Source organism: Corapipo altera, unplaced genomic scaffold (assembly GCF_003945725.1).
Source record: "Corapipo altera isolate COAL_440 unplaced genomic scaffold, ASM394572v1 55, whole genome shotgun sequence".
Lineage (NCBI taxonomy): Eukaryota > Metazoa > Chordata > Aves > Passeriformes > Pipridae > Corapipo > Corapipo altera.
This window is the reverse complement of record NW_020884882.1, coordinates 10,208,719-10,231,764: the sequence shown is the minus strand read 5'-3', so window position 1 is coordinate 10,231,764 and position 23,046 is coordinate 10,208,719. Positions and strand designations below refer to the sequence as shown.

Here is a 23,046-nt window from a genome sequence, read left to right as displayed (position 1 = left end):
AAAATGCCACTTAAATTTTGCTTCTAGAATCAACGTGGCAAGTAAGACTTTCTCACACCCTCTGGTAGCTTCCAGAGGAAAAGTTCAGAGGCTTATCATTTCATCAGTTGCCATCAGTTCAAAGGAGAATTCTGTCATTTCATGTTTTTAAGGCATTTCAGTGGGTTGTCTATGTGGGAGCAGCAGCTGACGTCAAGGAAGACTGTCATTCAGCTACAGGTATATGGGGGAAAACAGCCCTCTTCTGCATCTCCAAACAAGGAAAATGCCTAGGAGAGCTTCAAGATCTTTCCAGGCATTATCCTGCATCTTTGGAAAAAGCCAGCATAACTGGAATTTATCTCTACTAACTTTAAGCCTCATTATGGACTCTTTGTTAATACACACAGAGTGAGGCACTTCCAGAGGGTGATTTGGCTTTTGGTGACCTGAACAGCTTTACTGTCAGTGCCAAGATCTTCAAATTCATCAGTTCATTCTCTCTTAAGATTTTCTGGGCATGATTCAGCTTCAGATTAAGGTCCCTCCATTTGGATGTCTGTATGCAGGTGTCTGTATGACCGTTCTATCCACAAAAATGTTGTCATTAGACTGGGAATTCGAGGGTTGGATTCACCTTTGCATACAATCAGATTAAACCTCTTTCTAGTGCCCAGTTCTTGATGTGCCTTAGAGCTCACCAGCAATCCTTGCAGTTTTTTTAACAACAAAGCTTCACAAGGTGTCCTGCAGCACTTGCTCAGGGGATGCCTTAACCTGCAGTGCCCCTTACCAGGGGTGAGCAGCTCTTTCTTAGCATTACCAAGTCTGAGCAGACCACAGAGTGCACTGCAGTGACACCACCATCATGTCAGTCGCAGAGCTGCTGTGGTCAACAACTTGGGTTGCTCTAGTCACGGGAAGATGTCCCAAAAGGGTACTATTCCGTGCCCAGTCACCTGGTGTTATGTGCCAGAACAGCTGCTGGAGAAGCCCTGGTGCATATGCTGGCCTTACAGTCCCTGCTATCTGCACAGTTTTAATGGAACTACTTCTTAAAATTCATATGAATGCAGTCCAATCTTAATGGACTGACCATCAAAACATCTCTGTGCAGCAGGGAAGAACCACTGTCTCAACAACACACACTGCAGCAGAAGATGGAGCTTTCTGCTGATTTATTTATCTAAGAAAAACTTGTCTCAATTACAGCACAAATACTGTATGTTGGCCAAAGAGGCTTCTCTCTGAGGGGAGAACTCTCCTCCCAGTGCCTTGTGTTTATAATCTCCTGGGTTTTGACAATGCTCTCTGCATAGAGCCCAGCTTGCCCCCCCCTGCTTCCCCACAAGCTCCAAGGAGGCATCACATGAGAGCAGGTATGGTGGGACCATTACACTGACTGCCACAGGCAGCCCCAACAGGGAGTTGTTCCTCTTGGAAGAATGGAGTTCTCCAGCTATTTAAGTACTTTTGTGAAAACTCACTTCAGGTGGTCTAAGACCAAAACCTGTCACCTCCTGTTACCCTAAAGGAGAGTAAGAAGGGTGCCTTCTTGCTAAGGACGTGAGGTGGTCAGGACATACGTTTTAGTCTGCCACAGAAAGGAGAGAAGACGAGAGCTTGTTCTCTTCATTTTCAGTGGCACACCATCAGACTGCAAGGCAAACTGCTTTCTGTAGGAATGTAATAGCTGACCTTTCATACTAGTTCCCATGGGTACTTTGAAAGACTCTTTCTAGAAATAAGTCAAACGTCTACTGAATAAAACGAAGGAAAATATAACTGTACTCTTTCACTTTTCTAGGAGGCACATTTCTTCAGTGTTTCAGAAAAGTCTCAGTGTTTTTTGGCAAAATCAACCTATTTAACTGCAGATTGAACCCCAGACCAATGACACAAATTACAGAATATGATAAGGAAACTTAAAACACCTTCCAGCAACAAGTATGAGCCTTTGACAGACTGAGGTCAGTACAGCATTTTGGGTATCTTAATTTTGCATGTGAGACTGACCATCATCAAACAAGGCACTGGCTGCAAAGGCCACAGTAACACCAAGCTGCTCTCTGTCATCACGGCTTCAAGGCAGCTGCATCCTGCACTTAATAATTCCCAGGGGAAATGCCTGGTGAAGAGAGAATAGCACTAAACTCTGCTTCCAGCTTCATTCTCAGTCTAGCTGAGAGGAGAATTTGACCTTTGGTAACTTGATTAATACCAAATTAACAGATGGCTTTGGACTTTCCTTGAGATTGTTTGCTCATCCCTGTGTCTCGCTGTCCTCCCTGAGACCCCCAGACACCAGCTCTGCATACACTGAAAGTGGGGGCAAGTGCCACAGTCTCGAGAGAGCAGTGGAGCTGCATATCCCTCCTCCACAACCTGCCCTGACAGAGCAGCTGGTTTCACCCTGGATGCAATGCCTTGGTGTTTTTAAGAAGTGTTACTCATGTTTTTGACATTTTACAAAGGTTATTCTGAAATTTCTATTAAAACAACGTGGGAGAGGTGCCTGTGGAAAAATACAGCATTGGCACTGAGAGCCCCATTGCAAAGCACATTAAATTAAATGAAGCAGCACCGACACAAAAAATTTCTACCAAAACCCCATGATTTATCACAAGCATAACCTTCTCTTCTTCGTGTAATTAAAACAGACTTCAAATAGTACAAACACAGGAGATTAAGCCCGTCTTACCTGGAATAGGTATAATGGGAATACTTTCATTGGGGACCACACGGGGGGAACTGCTGTCCTCCACATAGAAATGAGCAGTCTGGAAACACTTTCTGTTAAAAGAAAAAGAAAAAAAATATACACTCAGGGTGTGAAAAACTGCCTCTGAAAAAAACAGACGAAAACTTTTGTACGTGTTCTGCTTCTCCATTTCTGCTCCATACTTTCAGATGTTATAGTTTTAAAACATTGATGCATGAAAACATATGTGCATTTTCTACAATTACAATCCTAATTCCAGATTCTGGCGTGGTCTAATTCATTGACATCTGACATCCACCCATCATAAATGCCTCTATATATTATTGCTAAGCACTATAGAATATGAATTATACTCATAAAAGTTAGTGGCTGCAAAACAGGTTTCAAATACATCATTCAGAAAGAAACTCTGCAGACAAAAAACATATTCAGCAAACAGTTCAAGCCCAAATCTACCTGAGACACTCGCATTTCCAGGGAAAATACACTTACTGTAAAAGTTTCTGCTGTGTAACAGCAAGCAGACAGTAATACAGCATCTGTAACTGCTTCATATCATGATGCTCTGCTATGAAAGTTATTCTTCAAACATTAAGGTTTTTTATTTGTAACACTAAAGCCATATAACCCTCCTCCTGAAAACTTGTATTACATATGCTTCTCCAGAAAAATGCAATAGACACTTAGCTTGGGCCTGAGGACTCATCTCTGAAAAGGCCTATAAGGAAGAGCAAAACTTAAATCCACCTGACTCATTTTTACCTGTATTTAATGCAAAGCAGAGAGCACAAGCTGGTCATCACAGAAAAGGTACTGAGCAGAGTAACATCAAGAGATCCAGGGAGACTCTGCATGGTGATGTTAACTGAGGCAGGGTTTTCCAACACCAGCGTCACTGCTCATTGCTGACTTAATGAGCTGCTTGAGGCTGGAACTGAATATTTAATGAGTCTTGCTTGGTGTGAGCAGCTATTGTGGGCAGGAGAAGGGTCTGCTCTCATCTGTCGGGTGCTAAACAATAGCTTCCCATTTCAGAAAGATCCCCCTCATTGCCACCCATCAACTGCTCCTCAACACCTGGGCAAAGTTTGCAGGAGGCCTGGTGGGCTGTGCTTTTGCCAAGTTGCTGGTTCCCTTGCTCAAACATATTTGCACGTAGTGGCTTCTGAGTTCCTGCCTTGCAGTCTGGGGCTCTGCAACTCGGGCATTGTGCTCTCCATAGAGAGCCCATCGGCAGAGCCGGCTCCGCAGACTTTGTCAAAGTAATTTGCGCTCCCTTTGTTTCCAACATCCATACATGCCGGGGAGGGGGGGGATAAATGGCACTGAAAAGCAAACTATCTCTTAGGGAAACCAGAACCTAAAATAATCCCAGGTCCTTGCTTTCCAAGCATTTGTACTTCCTACTGCACAGGCACAGAGCTTTATAACACAAGCACAAGCCATGGCAGCACAAGTACAACTTAAGACAATACAGAAGCAGGAGAGAGTGGATTTCACAGCATGGAGTCACTGTCTGGGAGCAGCTTTCCATTTTCAGGCATGATGTCTTGCATTGTGCTGAAGTTATTTATTTAGTGAGTATACTCACTAAATAGACTCACATATTCTTTTCTTAAGAAACACCATAAGGTGAATTCACACATGAGGATGCAAGATGTGCAATAGTCTCACAGCATTTAAAAACCTCAGTTGAACTCCCCCCGCCCCGCCACTTGCTCTGTTCTCATTTTTTTTTGGCAGCCTTTATTTTGGACAATGCACACCCTGGGGGCACACAGCAGAATAAATCAGTCACACATAAAGAAGAAACTATGAATATGAAACAGGCAAAATGTTCCTGATTTTGATGTATTTGGGGCTCTTTCCCTTGAGTCAATACTACAGAAATCCTTGAATGGCTTCTCCTGGTAATGAAGGCCTTAAAAAGGTGTTTGATAAAAAACTAGACCTTTACACAGGGATTTACAGGAATTTTTTAAAGCTGATGATACTGAAGAAAAGCAATTATTTTCTGTTAATTTGTTATTTTATACTCTGAGAGGCTCTGATAGGCTGGCATTATGGTTTTATACGCAGCCATAAGATGATTTTTTCTTAATAGCCTCAAAACATGTAATTGTGTCAGATAATCTCATTGGGTGGTATTTTAAGGCCCACGATGGCGATAGCTGAATACCCAGCCCAGTGCAACTGCTGAGCACAATGTTGGAAGAACAATGTATTAAATGAATATTTCACATAGTAAAGTTTGCCACAATCATTAATGTCATTAAAAATTCTGTGTTTTAGTCCTGGAAGACTTTCTGTAGCTTTTTTGCAAAGGCAGTCACCATGGAATTTGACTAAAGGTTTTCTCAAGTCACAAACATCACACTAAAAATACACTCTCATCTGATGTAAATACCTACATAATGCAGCATGTTCATTACTTCACAATACTGGATACTGGTACATTAGGTGAAGACATGCTTCTCAAACTGTTTTTTTCCCCACTTGCTCATAATTGCTGTACATATTCCAAGTTTAGCCTCTCCAGGTGAGGTCACTACGCACAGGCCATCTCATCCCTGTCCTAGTGACTCCTTCCATGTCTCTGGGACCATACAAGCTCAAACTTGAGAGCAGGATGAAGTGGATCAAGCTTTAAAAGACCTTTTGCAGATTTAATGAACTCACTGAATCAATTTTCCAGCAAGTTCTGCTTATTGTGTCTGTTTCCTACTCTTGCATCTTTCCTCTGTGCAGCACCAGGAGGGAGCACAAATCTCAGGGTGCCAGGCAGATGATTCCAGTTTGGATAATGTCCATTTTTCCTAAATGAGGAAACATCAGGGCCTAAGAAGAGCTTTTGCAAACTCATGTCTAATGTGTAGTAATAAATACTGGTATCTGGTATCAAGGCTACTGAGAGGCATTTCAGACAATTTAGTATCTTCCTCCTCCCCCAGTTTAGGATGCTCCTTTCTATCCCTTGGCATTTCCCCTACCCATCACCTTTCCCTCCAGATACAAACCTTAAGTGGCAGCAGTTGCTAAGGCTACAAGAGGCTGCAGTAAATCTAAGTGTGTATATCAGGAGGGCTGGATAAAGGAAAAGTATGAGAGTAGGAAATTGCTTGTTTCGAGCCACTGGAGACACAGCCTAGGAGAGAGGGGGGAGTGGATGCAGGGCTAGACAAGGTGCGAATCTACATCTATTTTCACATGAGCACTTCAGCCTGTAACTTTTAACCCCAGTGTGTACACGTGGGCAGGTGTTTGCACCTGTGTGCCCACTTGCTCAGTCAGCAGAAAAAAGTACCAGATTTTTTTCCTAATAGAAGTAGTTGTTAGTGAATGCACAACTGGGATTTGTCATGGCATAAATGATTATTGAAATCTTAACAACTGAAGCACTGATTTTAGAATAATTATTGTATTTCTGCAGCACTGGTTGAGGAAAAGAAAATCACAACCTTGATTTCACTTCCAAAAGACTTTGGGGAGTACACATCTTTTCTGTGAAATACCAGAGTCTGTTGTCTCTGAAATATGCCTGTGAGCAGTGAAGCACACCGTTTTCTCTAGCCCCATATGTTTTTTTGGCTCCCTTTCCCTGGGGTACAATAACTGTGCGAGATTGTGGTGATCAGACACACGGTTGTCACATATGGACCCAAATGCAGAAAGTAAAACACTGCGAGATTAGCATCTCCCCAGAGAAGGAGGAGAGGCAGGGGTTGGAACACAAAGACAATGTGAGGGAGAGCATCCTCTGCCCAGAATCTTTTTGCAGAGATACTGGCCATGAGTCACTAATGCAAACTAACAGGATGTAAAGTCCAGAGCAGCAGCACCTTGTTACCAAGCTGAAAGCACAAAAATATGCCAAGAGATGGTCTTGATTAGCTTGTTCCATCTCTGCTGAGCAAAATACCAGATTAGCTTCTGTAGAAGTAGAGATGCCTTGAGAGATTTTGACACTCAAACCAGTTTTCCCTTGGTTATTAGTTACTAAAGCTCAAGCAGTTTCTTCTCCTCTAAAATCAAAAGGGAGAACTAGATCACATAATGACCTGAAAGCATGGAAGCATTTTACTTTTGTGTAGAAGACAGTTCCTCAGTGTTTAGTTAATACTGCCTCCAATAGAAACGCACAGCACACCACAGTCGATGGGAGCGCTGGGAATTGCTCCGAGGGCAGTGTCTGGCCTTTACTCCTCCATACTGGGTCTAGTGCAGGCAACATCCCCTGATCTGCAATGACAGGCATGGGATCTGCAGTGCTCCGGAGCAGCTGAGGCTGGGAGAGGAGGAGCAAGGGATTATTGCAGAAGGGCAAGCAGCCACCTCTGCAGTGGCCAGCTGGAACCACCAGGGCAGTGGCTGAACAGAGGAAAAATCAAAGGGGAATGTTTCATGTTCTGGGGACACCCAAGAGCCATGCCCCGCTTCACATGCTGAACTGACCAGCCCATTCATTGCTCCTTGTTCACTACAGACCTTCTCCTTCTTCCAGGTGTTTCTGTTGGCTGGAACAGTGTGTATTCCCTCTTCAAGGCCAGCCAGATTTATACTACTTTATTTCTGTAAGAGCATCTAGGAGCTCTAGGCTCTGGGTTTCTTGCAAATACTGTCTTTCTTGGGTCATTACCTTCTAAAGCATGACCAATTCAGGGGCAGATGGCTTGAAAGGGTCCTGGAGGCCTATTCACTACTGTCAGAGCAGGGCAAACCTTGTCCTTCAGGTACCCTTCCTCCAGAAACAGCCTCCCACAGACAGAACCTCTGCAGAATGTACATTTATTAACAAAGAGACCAGTAGTCCCTGCAGCCACCCAACTTACACACACAGTCCATAGCTGTGGGGAGAACAGGCAAAATCGAATCTGTAAGAGATCTTTAAACCAGGCTGGACAGGACATGGCTTAGTCTTTATCAGATGCAACCTGGATACAGGCATTCATTCACCATGCTCCTCCATCACAGAGTGTCTGCAAGTAACTCCCAAACAAAGAAGCAAAGACAGGAAATGATCCCCTTTTACTACCTCTGTACATTCATTCTCACTTTCAATAGAACAAAAGCTGCTTCAGATTCTCCTTGAACTGTTTTGCATGTTTTCCAGGAGACACAATTAAGATTGGTTTCTGCTGGCACCAAAAACAAAGTATGTATGCAGTCAAGTGTACTAGTAACACATGGCTCTGCACTTTAAACTAGCTTCACTATTCCTTGGCAAGCATTTGTCACTGTCAGAATTGGCAATGACTCCTCAGAAAAGAGCACAGACTACGGAACAACAGAAGTGCTGCAAATCATGACCATGTCACCAGCAGAGCAGTGGATGGGAGCCTGGACAACAGCTGTCTGCAGTCTGCACTGCTCTAGCTGGGGTCATCAGTCACTGATTTTTATGAGCAATAAAACTGACTGAAGCGTTAAGAAGAAAAAGAGGAGAGAAAACCACACGAAAAAAGCTGATCTTATGAATATGAATAAGTGACCAGCATGGAGCTGTGATATTACATTCATTGTATCAGAGGGGCATCTGCATTTACTCTTTTTTTTGGCAAGAAAATGGCTTATATTGCCCCAATTTTCTACAATTATTTTCTTTCCCAAGTCTTAACACTTAATGATCGGAATTCAAAAGCCAAGTTACAAAAGAACCTCTGCCATGCTGGAGCTGTAAGGCAGTGAATGCTGACTGAACTGGAGCTACTGGAGGATATACAAAGCAGGACTGCATAAAACGCAGGAGAATAAAGGAAAGCTGAAAAAGGAGCAAAATTTCCCTACAATAATGCTGATTTTCCTGCAGATCCCTCCTAAAGGTGATTCGCCTTCTCCCTACAAAGCAATTTCTGCCTTGAGTAGTGTTAAGCATCACACAGATATGGTAACTGGAGAGGTCTACATGGTACATGGGTAGGTTTCAGAAGTGCATGGCATGCCAAGTCCTTGGCATCTTTTCCTGGACAGAATGGTGAAAAGTAGAGTGTCCCTTTCAGCGGACTTCCTCTGGGTAAGGAGAAGTGTTTTTTCACATCAGTGAGTTGTTGCACAACCACACAGTTCCACAAAAGGTTCCAAACGCTAATCACTAGTCCAACCACATATTCTGCAGTATTATAGGGAAATAAGGACAGGAAAAAAACTGGGAAGAGGCTGATGGGAAAAAAAAGAAGGTGGACAGAACTTCGAGACAGTATTTGTGCTGAAGAACACACCACTAGTAAAACTGTTCATCTGAAAAACTAATCTGCAAACAAGACTAGGGATTTCTGACACAGAACGATAGCTAATTTAATATTTATGGCCTAAATTTGCCAGCTGACTACACAGCTCTCCATTAAATTAAAAATCCTCTTCCCTCGATCCTTTGAGATCCTATCCTGCACCAGAGCCCAGACACCCATTTACATCACATACGGTACTGAACTCAGGCATTATACAAGTCATCACAATTTTTAGAAGGGTATTCAAATAATTAAACAGTTAAGAAATTACAACACAGCCCCAGACGAGCTGCCTTCAAGTCCTCCCCTTCATCAGCTGTGAGACCAGAGAGCACTCAGGTGGCCAGTGCAGAAATACACTTAGAAAGCTCTTTAATTGCGAATCATAAGTGGATAAGTCTTAGTTTAACTCAGCACAAACATTTTCCACACTTACTTGTCCCATCTTCCTGGTGTTCCTAGAGAACAGTGAAGGTGATGGTGAAACCTTATGTGTGATGACACTTGTCCCTGTGACACTTGGTAGCTAATTACTCTCCTGGTGACCTCTGACAGGGCTAGAGGCACCAGACCTTCCCCTCCTGCTTTAATCAATACTCACAACAGCTGTCTTGGATACACTCAGCAATTTTACAGATGACTGAATGAGTTTACTCAACAGTATTTTCTACTGCAAAAGAACAAGCTCCCTGGTTATATGCATTACTACTCCAAACTTCAATGTCTTCAGACAAAAATGGGGTAGACAAACCTATAGGAGGTATCTTGAAATGGTTTAAAAATTAGGTACAGTTTTAAAAACCAAAGGGAAGTCTGACGTAATAATTTTCTTCTCCCTAAGCCAACTATTTATGTAATGCAACATTCATAACAAAGGCTCGAAAATCACAGAGGAAAACAAAGATATGCCTTTTCCAATCAAATAATACCTTAGGCAGTTTCTATAAAATGTGTACTTTCAATGCCCTAACCATCATGTAATATTAAAAAGGAACCTTAAAAGTTTCTCACAGGAGGTAGTAGGATTTAAGCAGGTGAAGAGTTGCTCTGTAATCACAAGAGCTACAGCAATCAATGAAGATTGCCTCTTACTAGAGAGGAGCCTTTACTAGCACCTCCAAGAACTCAAAACTGAGCATACTTGATATTATCATTTCAGGACATGAATTCCCTTTGCCATGATGTATCTTAGGAAAGGAAAGAATAAAAACAGGGTGGCACACTGGGAGGTTAAAATACAGGTAATTTTAAACACAAAGTGTAATTCATCTGGATTGGAAATAGTGTTATAGGAAAATCAAAACAGAGATGATCCAGCCTAGGAGGGGATAGCATAAACAGAGAGACAGCAGCCTCTCTTTGGAATATTCACCTGAATGTCCCGAATTACTCCCACCTAATTACTCTCAAAATGGAAGAGCTCTGCTCTTTCCTTTGCAAAAATATTCTTTCAATCCTTCAAATCATCAGGATGTTGAATTGACAGACGTTTTAGGTATCTCAAGCTGCAGCCTAGGATCTAAGATTAACACAAAAATCTGCTAAAAATTTAGGCACAGCTTTTTCCTCTGTTTTAATGGCCCTGCCCATCTTCAGGTAGAAATGCCAGTTTGTTAAATGTAATGAAATACTCAATGGGAAGCTCCATCTTTCTCAACACACATGTCCACATGCACCTGGACTAAAGCTGCATGGGAGAACTAGGAAGATTTCCCAACACTGCTGGACGTAATTCATGTTTACCTTGTTTGGGGCCAAGATAAAATATTAAAAGTGTGATTATTTCCTTTCTTTCTTAATCACTGTGTATTTGGAGGGTGGGCTTTTTTCATTGGCCATTTCAACAAGAAATAGCTATGTAAAAATTTTTATGGTCTCTCTGCTAACTCTGTTTAAAATACAATTAGAAATGGCATTACATCTCTGGAAGCACAGCACAAAGGAAAAGAAATGAGCAGCTGGTGCCAAGAGCAGAGAAGCAAATAATTTAGTACCTGGTAGATAATGAGAACACTGAAAATACACTACTTAATGCTAGTGCTCTGACAGGGCTACGTACATCACCTCATCACGCTAATACAGACAGACCGGGTGGCAGCCAGCTGGTCCTTCCTCCCCACCCATTTCCCTGAAAGCAAAGATTTGTAAGCTGCCAAATAATAAACCTGGACAGAAGTCTTGAGGATCATTAATCTCGCTATCAATCAACCCATTTGGAGATTTGCTTCTTGCTGTCGCTGCTGCTAATCTGGTACTGACTCGAGAGCTCTGGGGAAGCCTGGAGTATGTGTGTCTGAGGAATTGCTTTAATGAGTTTCTTGCATTCAAAGGTTAACAAATGTGACAAGGAAACACAACTGTGGGGACAATAAACTGCCATCCACTGAACCAAACCACTGAGAAATACCACGTTGTGTATTCTGCTGCGGTATTTGGAACACAACCACTAGCTCTGGAAAAATCCCCGAGTCAGATGCCAGGAGATGTGCAGGCACTCCTCATCTGCTGGGATAACTACCCTGGGCACAGCTCTGCACTGCTCTGCACTAACAGCACTGTGCTACAGAGAAGTAAAGCTGTATTTGCTGACGTGGGGCTCTGGTTAAGTCGAGCAGTCAGTGTGGTGTGAACAAATCCACTGGGCTCTCTTCACCAGACACCACAGACCCACAACAATTAATGTATCACAATAAAAAGCCCCCGCATCAGTAGGATCCTTCCAGTAGCAGTTGCATTAAACTGCTGTATTTTCTGTGAGAATGTTTCTAAAAAATAAATAGCATCAACAACAACAATATAAACAAATCCCGAGATAATTAAACTACAAGAAAAATCTTATTAATACCAAAAAAGCAGACAGCAGCATTAAGCATACACAGGCATAATAAAGAAGCACAGAAAATAAAAACAACATATGTTTTAAACTACCATCTCCACAGACCAAATAAGCCATAAGAAAAAATCTAGAGTTATAAGCAAGTAATGGAGGTAGAATCCACCACACCATGAGGCAGAGGAGACTAGAGGGATGATCCTGACAGTGCGTGAAATGAAGTGAGGAAGAGTTCCTTTTTCAAAATATTTATTAAAAAAGGACACTTTGAAGTTTCATGCCCATAACCCATTCAAAGCTTCTTGAATTTTAGTGCCAAGGAAACACACATTTCTTACACAAAAAGGATTCCAAGTATGAGGAATATCAGAAAAATTACCACAATGTCTATTAGCAGGCTCCCAATTATATAAAAGAGTCAAGAATTGAAAAATCATAAAGTAACAGATGTAGAAGAGATTTTGCTTCTAAAAAATCAGTTGAAATTACTTTGAAAATTAGAAACAGAAAACTAGAGATTGCTTTCATCCTCATGACAAACTCTTTTTCAGTAAGTATGCACTCAGGCAAAACAACTTTGCTTTCCTGTTGTTTTAATCAGTGTGTGGAAACAGCTACTAATCATAGGAGCAGAACATTTTGATATAAGATAAAAGTTCATTGCAGATAAGCAAAACGGGAGAAATTCAGTCAACCCACGTTAATTATTAGAGCCCTTAACACCAGATACAGTTTAATATATTTTCTTTTTATGGACCATTCTCTTTATTTGATCTACTTCTAAAGCTTTAATCTACCTTTTATTAAGCTCTTTATAACCTTTCAGTGCAGGTTATAAATGATAAATGTGGAACTGGGGAAAAGGAGAAAAAAGCCCACAAGAACTGCAGTTCACATCTTAGGAAGAACACGTGACTGCCTCCTAAAGTACGAAGAAACATGCCTGGATCCAGCAGGCACTTGCTCAGAAGGAGACACGTAATTAAACACATGCTCTTGGCTCCACATTTCCTTTCCTTGAAGCTCATGAAGGTACGTGGCTGCACAGGCACACACACTGTCCTCGAGGAACGTAGATCTCCTGGGTGAACTGTTCAGCCCTGACACCTCTGGCAAGTCACATCCATTTTCCTCCTGCTGTATTCATGCATTTCATTTCCCTGCTCTGATGCGATCTGTGGTGCTGCTTTGGCTGCCATCAGTGCAGCAATCAGACTGTGAGCCTGGCAGCAGGAAAGACAGCAGCCATCACCATGTCCAGGTGTGCAGGCAAGGGGAGATTCCAGTGGGGACTGAAGTCCTGCTGTCAGGCCCACCCCAAATATTTTCATCTCTGCTCATAGCTGGGAATGGTAGTAACAAGTTCTTGTTTTATTCTAGTGCTTTAATTCAGGGAGTTTTGTGAGCTAAAAATGTTTAAAATGCAGACTAAACAGCAGAGTATTTTGCCACTATTTCTGGTAGTTTTGTCCCAGACATTTGGTTTCAGATCTGTGATTTCCTGTCGAGAACACACAAGTGTGAAATACTTGTTGATCCGTTTATTCATTTGCCTCCTGGCTGATCGTAGCCATTTTGACAGAATGGATAAATTGACTTGCTCCTTGTTTTTTTTTTTTCCACATGCTTCTCCATCAGCCTGGAAGCACTGCCCCAGCTATCACTCCTACACCCTCACTTTACATCCTGTGCCCTCCTTTCTGAGCTAATTTCACACAATATCCAGGTTGTCTGAAATGCAACAAACAAACTCTTGTTATGGCAGCTTCTGCAACTCCATCTGCCAGATGAAAACAATACATAATATTTAGAGAAATTATTTTTGAACAATTCAAACCCAATGCATACTTTACATCACTCTATAACACAAGATATATCTGCGACAACTGCACTTGGTTACTCAAGGCAGGATGTAACTATTTATCTACAGCACATCTCAGCAAATCATCTATTCTTCCAAGTCATGAACAAACACTGCAATTTGGAAAGGGAACAAATCTTGATATTCTCATTGAGGAAATGGCAAAGGTAACAGCTTCAAGTGATCAGGCAAAACCCTGTAACATCAGCACAAGATTTTCAATGCAAAGTAATTTCATCAGGCTAACAAATGAGTCACTCTTCTCCAACAGACGTGTAGCAGAACACAGTGCATTTAATTGATGTGCCCTTTTATTGCAAAACATACTGTCTCCCTCTGGTTTGACTGGAGCAATGGGATGCAGCATTGCCAGGAAAAAGCTGAATAATGCAGACTTGGCACCACATAGTAACTAAATGTTGATTCATGGAAATTATGAGACGTTCAAGGGGACAGGTCCCAGGCTCCAAATTATGCTCCACTCTTGTATTGCCCCCATGTGATTATAGCAAGTTTGCTTAAAATTTGCTGCTCACTCTTCTAATTGGATTCCTGCAAAGGGCAGTTTGCTGTGCCATGAGCTTGTCACTTTATATTCTGCTTTAACTCCAAACCACTCAATTAATATTAAATTCCATTTATTATAAAAGCATTTGTTTCTACCCATACAGTGCTATCAGCAGCCATCTCATTAATATTCATTTCCACAAAATAGCCCACTGATGTTAAGATCTCAGACACAGCTAGTAACTTTAAAAGGGGAAAATATGTGAAGCCAGGAAGGTCAAAACAGAACATGAGCTGTAACAGAAAACACCCAACCCATATGAATTTAATTCCTCTTTTGCAGAAAGCTCAGTAAATACAAAAAGGTTGTTAAAGAACAATGACAATGTCAGAGTTAATCCAGTCACCAGAACAAAATGAGGAGTGAGGTTGCCAATACATCTCCCTCTGGAATGGGCAGTTGCTGTATCTGGTACACCAAGGGAAAAAAATGCTGGAAGAAGGAATGGAAGGGAAATGCTTGTCCCATGCCTTATCTCCCCATTACCTGAGCTGCCTACTTTCCAGGCTTATAAAAAAACCAAACCAAACCAAAACCAGAAAACTGAGAACTGTGGATAACCTTCAGCCCTGGGCTAAGGTTAGTTTAAAGCCCCTTCTCCTCAGCATGATTCTCTGCGCTCACCACACACGGAATTAGCACAGCCTGTCCCAGCTTGAGAGTGCAGAGGCCCCACTGGACCCCATGCTCACTGCCCACAGAGTGATGGAGCAGCGGGCTGAAGATGGTTTAGTGTTTCAAAAAAAGCTGATGTAAAGCTCAGGGATTCTCTTGCACACGTTCAGTACCAGGAAGCATTGCTAGGGAAAGAGAGGACATCCAAGCGCAAGCTCAGATTATAGACAGCACTGCCACTCACCACAATCACAGTCTGACTAAAATACAGACTTTTCATTTCCCCATGGGCCCAGATGCAGCTTGGGTTATCTCCAAAGCTCATGAAATGGGAGCATTTCTTTGCTCAGCTGTGTCCAGCTGCTTCTCATGCAGAATGCTCCTGAGAGTGAGATTACACATTCAGACATGGTGAGACGAAGCAGCTGCTGACAATGTCTATCAAATGCAGTGATTTCTTCTCTTCTGCTCTCTTATTCTGTGCACCTCAAATAAAACTATGCTGCAGGGACAACAGGTAGTAGTGGTCTCCACCTATACCTTTAAACTATACAACAGGGAACTTGTTCCACGTAGCTCTGTGGCTAACAAAAACAGGGAATGTTGAACTCTAACCTTCTGCAACCACAAGGAGCTAAACTGATTCCCTACTGTACATCAGTGCTGCTTTTGTAAAGGTCCAGGCTCTGCAAAAAAACAGATGGAACCTAAACTGACAGGCCTTTAAAGATGTCAAGCCTTTCCTCACAGAGATGCCATATAAAATCTTTCTTCTTCCCAATAACTTTTTATTAATCAGAGCACACATGGAAACTCCCTGTGTGGCACCACTCAGGGCTCACCCTATCAACATAAAACCTTTCGAACTTATCACCTCGAGTTTACCACTGGGATAACAATGCTTTTATACCTAGAATTAAAGAGATTAATTGACACAGCCTGGCAAATCACTATGCAACAGCAGACACCTAACTCCAATACTGTTTGCTGCCCCTCTTCTTCCCACAGATTGTTCCCGCATTCGCTACAGCGCCTGGCTCAGAAAACCAGAGAAAGGTTACACTGCTGCAACCTTCCTGCTTTTGCTTTCAGGAGTACTTTCCTTGCAGGACTTGAAGCACAGGAATATCTGGAAGGCAGCAACGCCAAGCCTACAGGCTCCTGCTCTGACAGCCAAATACACTCCAGAGAGCTGCAGAGCCTATGTAGGTTCCCCATCCTTGTCTCCACCACTGGGTTAGATGGAACAGAAGATTCCTGATCATCCATTTTCTTAAAGCTGTTTGTGTGAGGACCTGAGTCAAATTATTCTTTTTCCCCCAAAGAGGTGAATTTTTACCATCAAGACTGTGAAGCAGTTGTGAAGTGCCCAACCATTTCTGAAGAGCCATCAGGGAGCTGGTGCCAGCTCCTTATTCACAGGTGACAATCATTACCATAAGCAGAAGAAAAAGGCTTCTGCCCTCCTGACTGCAGCCAAGTGCTCCACAGGAGTTGGCTTTGCAGTGATAAATGTCAAATTTACAATGGAGTTTGCAACGCATAAGTCCATAATTTGCTTTCCAGGGACCTGTGCTTGATTATCAGGAGAGTTAGAAGCATTCACTGAAGTCTAATGAATAGAATTAACACATCATTTAAACAGGGACTAATATGTATGCAAATGAGAAAAAGTTAAAAATAAGAGTTCAAGCCATAATTTCAGAAAACGTAGACTGCATCCTTATGAAATATGAATGTTTCAATTCACCTCATATCTTTACATCTATGTTAACTGCTTTGCATGTGAACAATAGGGTGCATCAAGCCCATTTTGATTTTTATATTTGAACTTGGACTTATAAAATGGATTATACTGAAACATGAATAATATATATGCTAATTAAAGACTGCATTTAATGACATAAATAAAAATGAAGACCAACACAGGCTAATTTCCATTTGCAAATTTCCTAATGACTACATTTTCCTTTAGAAAGCAGAAACTTTAATTCCATAATCTCAGGAAAAAAAAAGATAATACTTTCTTAGCTCAAATTGTTTTAAAAATCTTTTCATCTTTTTTATTCTTTAGGATTGATCTCCACAGAGATAAAATTGCTTTACCTAGATAGATTCAGTATTAAATAGCACCCAAGTCAAACTATGGTGATTTGTGCATGCAAATGGTGTGATTTAATTATTAATTAAGATTAGATTTTTTTGTAATAAGGAATTATTGTTGATAAATATAAAGTTTATACACTCCTCAATATCACAAACATGTCTACAGTAACTCTGACAGATGTAAACCAAATAAATGTCCTTGATGCTTAATAGGCTTTTAATCATTCTCTGCCTTCCCCTTCCTGGTCCCCAAAATTAGACAGCAAGGGCAGAGGACAATTGTGTAGTTATAGGGAGACAAGGTATTAGCAGAAAACATGACTTCAACTTCTGTCATGCAAAGCCTACAGAAAAGGCTGAAGAATAAACAGATTGCAGGAAAAGCCCTTCTAAGTTAAAAGGCTTGTTTCTACCTATAACAGCAAGGAAAGTGGTGAAAAATCAGTTCATTCAAATGAGTATGAAGCCTGTAATGACATCAGAGCCAGGAGAATCTTTTTTTCCTGTTGTGTAAATGTTGGTTCTGTGGATAAGAAGCCCAGACTCAGCCTTAACTGACAAAACCAGCATTTGCAGTTTACTTTTCAGAGTCTGCAAAGCCAACCCATTTACTCCCCGGTTGAAATAGCAGCTGAATGCTTCAAAAATATGATTGGGAGGAGACTACCTGTTCTGGTACATTTATGACCCGAGTTTTTATTAAAAAGCAAAACAAAATTAAAATAATATGGAAGGTATGAGGACTGCCTCTTCCTAACATTCACTGGGAACTTCCAGCAAGGGGTTCAGGAGATGCCATCCCTCTCCCTGCTTTGCAGAGGGCTGTGCTCCCACTCCCATTCAACCCCCACATTTACACCAAATATACACTAGCAGGGGAAAACTCCATTTCCTATCTCCAGTCACTACTAGTGAGGGATTTGCCAACACTGAGGAGCCCCTGGATCATCAGCCTCATGCCTGTGCAAAAGGAAAGATATCCCTTTACACGTGACTTGGAGAAACCCCCATCCACAGGGATTCACCATCCCAGACTCAAGTCCAACCTGCAGTATGACAGAACTTGCCTCCATCCATAACAGCTTAAAAACGTCCTTAACACGAGGGTGAGAGGGACAAACTCATGCTGCTACAAAATGTGAGGAATTTTACCAGCACTCACTGGAAACTTTCTGATGGTGGTTAAAAAGTGGTTTTGGAGAGTGAATCACTGTGCGGGAATCCATCCATTTAACTCGATAACTTGATCAGAAAGAAAACATAAAACATATTTGAGCCTCCGGGGAATAGAACATTTGTCATTAGTGAGAAATGTTTTGATTTATTATCTCTCTTTTTAAACATTAACAATACTTTAAAAATTCAAATTGGGCTTATTTCTATTATGTTATAAAAGTCAATTTGTAGGACATTTCAAAAAGTTTTGTTCTATTTTGGAAAAGAGGGGATTTCCAAAACACGAAACAACCCACCAATCAAGACCCAGGCATGCCACCTATGCCTGTTTCAGCTTAAAAGTTAGAACTCAGATGGATTTTAACCTGTAAGTCAGTAGAGTAAAACACATGCTGTTCATAGCAATAGAGGAACTGTTTGCTTTTAAACTAACAGACTCAGTGTTCTACAACAAACTGAATGAATTCACATACTTGCAACATTTGTAACAGCAGCACAAGCAGCGCTGTCCATTGCTGTGTGTAGGTTTTTCCTAAATTGCACAGGTTGTAAGGACAGTAAAATGAAGTCCACCCCTGTTTGCTATTGTTTTACTAGTCTGCAGATTCCCAGTATTTATCCAAGCAGTTAAGATTGCTGAATTGATTTAATATTCTTGCCCTATAATTTTACACTCAGACCACATCCTGCTGTGAAATAGCTGGTGCTAATGTTAGTCCAAATGCTGTTGTGGGACTTAGGACAGCACAGGGCCCTTCAATAGCTATATTTTATGGTTACAAGGAGAGAGAAAAAATATAATTTATCTGGTTGCTGTGGTTAATTCACAGTTTCACAGCAGAGGCATACTGTTCCCTCAGGGTACATCTAGTTGTATTATAGGATATTTCATTCAGTTTGTCCAAGACATTCCTCTAGCTCTGAACCTATCAGCTTATGAGAGCAAAACTACTCCAGAGATACCTGTATACACTTTAACACATACTCTTACATACTAAGGATATTAGAAAATACATTAACTAGCAACAGATCAATAGAAAACATAAGCTAGCAACAGATCAAATGACAACAAGTAAACAAATTGTTTCTTTGAGCTGAGAAGGGGAACAGAAAAAGAATGCACCCATTTTCTTAAGAAAGAGTCTTTTTTTCTTTTGTAAAGTGATTTAATTTCACAAAAGGCATTTGTGAAATTTGTTTATCTTTTAAAATACCTCTCAGAGCTTTAAAAGTCAGAGCTCAAAAATTTTAAAGTTGTATACAAGTTTCCTGTACAGTAGCTTACAAAACACTTAATAGATGATTACGAGAAGCCAGTGGTATCCTCCAGCCTGGCATCCTCTACCACTGTAGTTATGAAAAAAGCCACACTCCTCATAGCACACTATTTCTCAGCACCTACCAACCTGTTCTTAGTGGAGCTTAATTAGAATATTTTGATATTTAAAACTTATTCAAACTTATGAATTATAAACCACTACCTTTAATCCAGTAACTGCCCAGATAAAATGTTGCTCTTTTTTTTTCCAGATCTCACCATTACACCAGCACTGGGGAAGGCATTTCCAGAAAAAATATGTCTGCAATTAATCCATTTAATTAGTTCCACAGAAATGAAACACAAAGATCGATTGCAGCCGTGCTGCAGATCCCTCCTTGCCTGACCTCAGCTGCCCTTGCCTGTTCTCCTTTGCTCTCTCTGAAGAAGAAAGTATTTCTGTAAATGTTGGGAAAATTTGGCTACATCACTGAACGAAGTAGGGATGAGAGGTGTCAATAGCAGTTTTCCAACTTGCTGCCAATACTTTTGCACAAATTCCACCTCCTTAGAGGTGGCCCTGTGGGCAAAGCACAGCACCGATGTCTCAGCTCCTATGGGACACGTCTTTTAACAAACTAAAAATAAAAAGTATACTTTTTGGTTTTGGGAGTTTTCAAGGTCACCAAGATGATATTTTGAATTCTAGTCTTCCACACCCAAAGCACGTATTCTCCTGTTGTTTGGCTCATGATTGCATGCTTGACATTATCTTTTAAAACAAAGGTGATGCTGATCTGGGCTCCCACTGAGTTCAATGGCCACATCCATAAAAGTGCCTGCAGAAAGATGTTCACACAACTGACCCACATGCTACAAACACTTTTAGAGTAAGAGTTCTCATTTAAAGGCACTGTTAAAATAATCACAATCCAGCAGGCACCAGAATTACCAGCGCTGAGATGGGTGGTTTCACAGCTGTGAAATTTTGGTTCTTCAAACAATCACCACTCTCTATCTCCTGTGCATGAAAATACTTCCAGTCTCTCCACGGATGTCTTGATTCAGCCACCCTGGGTGTTTGCTCAGAGGATCTTTGCCTCAGAGTGGCACTCACTGCTGCCAATGGGGCAATACTGACAGGAGCAGTTTGGATGGTGCCTTAGCTAACACACAACAGGGGCAACAAACTGCAGCTACACCAACCCCATCTCCTCTGTTTTGTTTTTAAACTGCAAATCGCTGTTGTACTCTTAACTCTTCCCTACTTTTAGGCTCCCTGCTGTAGGAGAACAGATGGAACAAAACTCCAAACAGATTTTTTTCCACCAACCTGTGGGTCTCCTGACACAGTTGTCCTCTGCAAGCTGCCTTTGCAGTTTCTTTCCTGCCCAGTTGTATCTTCCTTTCACTCTCTCCAAAGCTGGCACCCTCCCTTGCTCCTCCCCTCAAATCTTAGACGTGCTCTTTTATCAGCTTCACATTATCCACTTTAAACATGATGGATTTAAACTGTGTCTTTCAAATGCTTTTTCAGGCTCTAGCCTGTGATTTACAGGACAATTTATCACACTGCACCATCTCTCCTCTTTTCCTACACTTACATGTGTCCTTTAAAATTCCCCCTGTAGAGCTGCAGAGAACAGGCCTGGAAGCTCCTGTGCAGGATCAGACTCCTGTGGTGCTCCTGACTGGAGCTGCTTAACTTTGTTTTGGAACCTAGAAGTGATGGAAAATTCTATAGGCCACTACTTTATTGTCTTTCCTATCATGAAGCTGTGTCTAATGTCTAACCTAAATTTCCCTCTTGCTGCAATTTAAGCCAAAGGCCCCTCATTCCCAGCACAATGGATCCATAAGGTCACATATTCCTTGCAGACTCCTTTTTCACGTACTAGAGCACTTCCCTCCCCTCTCTGCTAACGGCCCTGCCTGCCCACCTGATCCAACAATCTTCCCTGTAGAAAAGGTATATCACATAAAACCAACCAGAGTCCTCTCTTATTTACACCTGGAGATACACCAGCCTGCTATAAACCTGGATTTGCTTTTAACTGACAGGACAGCTGAGAGGAGAACACTGATTCTTGAAATTCAGATGACGTCTGGGCATATGTGACACAGGAAGAAGCTGGCTTCAAACACCTATATTTGTAATTGTTATTGCAATTGCATATCCTTGAGAGCCCCTCTAAGATGCTACAGCTTCTTCAGTCATGTGAACTCAAATTTACAAGGGCAAGGTCTGATGGAGTTCATAGACGTTATTCAGAAGTTAACACTGTTGTTAACATCAGTGGGATGGCTCAGGTTTAAAGCTGAAGCAAAACGCAGACTGTCCTAATCTTGGAAGGGGACATTCCTGGGTCAGAACACGCTTACTGATTTTTTATTTTGCTCTTGATGCCCTATAATTAGTATTAAAAGTACTGTTTTCTGAGCTTTCTCAATATCCTGATAGTTCTGGAAATCACCACTGATCTGCATTTAAGCTTCTCCAAGTTCTTTTCCCTTCTCAAGACAAAATACATTTGTTTGTAAAGCAGCAACTCACTACCAGCCTCACCAGAGAGGAAAGGGGAATCTGGCAGAATTCTGGTTTGTGATAAAAGTGAAACTAGCGTTAATTAAAAAAGAGTAAAAGTAACAGGCATATAATGAGAGAACATGCCCCTTTCCACAGTCAAGCTCTTAACAGATCATCCAGCATGCTTAAAAAGCAACTTTCCATCTGCAAATCTGTCTCTCTCTCTTTTTTATCTAATGAGCATGAGTTAGTCTGTTCAAAAGCCCAAATGGGCATCTCGGGGCCAATTCAGCAGCAGGGGGTCCGTTACTATAACAACTGACAACTCCTGTGATTTCAAAAAGGCCCTGAAGTAGTCATTTGGGAAATGGTTATGAGCAAGCAGTCGGTAAGAGATGGCTGTGGGTGCAGGTCCTGAGCTCCCCTGCCTCACCCTTTCCAGCAGGGAGCCAACCCCATGTCCCACCACCCTTGGGAACAGCCAGGCTCTGCTCCCTGCCAGAGGAGACGGTAAAACCCCACGAGCCGACAACGGGAGGAACAGCAGTGAATCACTAGGATTTGGTCTTAGTGGATCTACCTGTGGGCTCTGCCCCTTGCCCCAGGCTGTATGTTGCTGGATGAAAGAGCACAGATCCCGTCAGAGGAGTTTTCATATTGATTTTCCTCGTAATTGAAGAATGACAAGCGCTCAAAGTACGATACCAACAGATAGAACAAGCAAGTGGCAGCTGCCCTAAGCTTTGGGGTTGAAAGTGAGCTGCCTGAGTCAGCACAAAGGATGAGCTCAGTTCCCTGTGTGGGATAAGAGGGAGCTGATCACAGGCCTGCTCTCTTTTAATGAAAATGAACAGCACTTTGAGAGACAGAACACAAAAGGGCCCAAGATTCAGTACCTTTACCTCTGGCACTGTCAAAATCACATAAAACCTGGATCTTCTGCAATAAGAGCTGAAGTGCTTTTCCTGCATTGTCTGGGTTGAGACAGGGACATCAGAAGACTCTGAATCAGGCTGGGCTGCACCCCACTTGCAAGCCAGTGATCTGCCCTGTTTCCATCCACCTGAGACTGTTTGTCATTATGTGGGACTAGATGTGGCCGTTCCCAGAGGAAAACAAAGGCATGCCCTGTTCAATATGAGCAGGGCACATCTGGGCACTAAAAACGAGCCTGAAG

At 41.9% G+C, this 23,046-nt stretch overlaps 1 protein-coding gene across 1 annotated transcript in view; it reads right to left on the bottom strand.

Annotated features, from left to right (window-relative positions):
- Positions 1–23,046, bottom strand: part of PTPRG (protein tyrosine phosphatase, receptor type G) — a 386,788-nt gene that overhangs the window by 38,891 nt on the left and 324,851 nt on the right. The window contains exon 16 of the mRNA XM_027640323.1: positions 2,681–2,772. Within this exon, the coding sequence (XP_027496124.1) occupies positions 2,681–2,772 (92 nt within the window). The remainder of the gene's footprint in view (positions 1–2,680; positions 2,773–23,046) is intronic.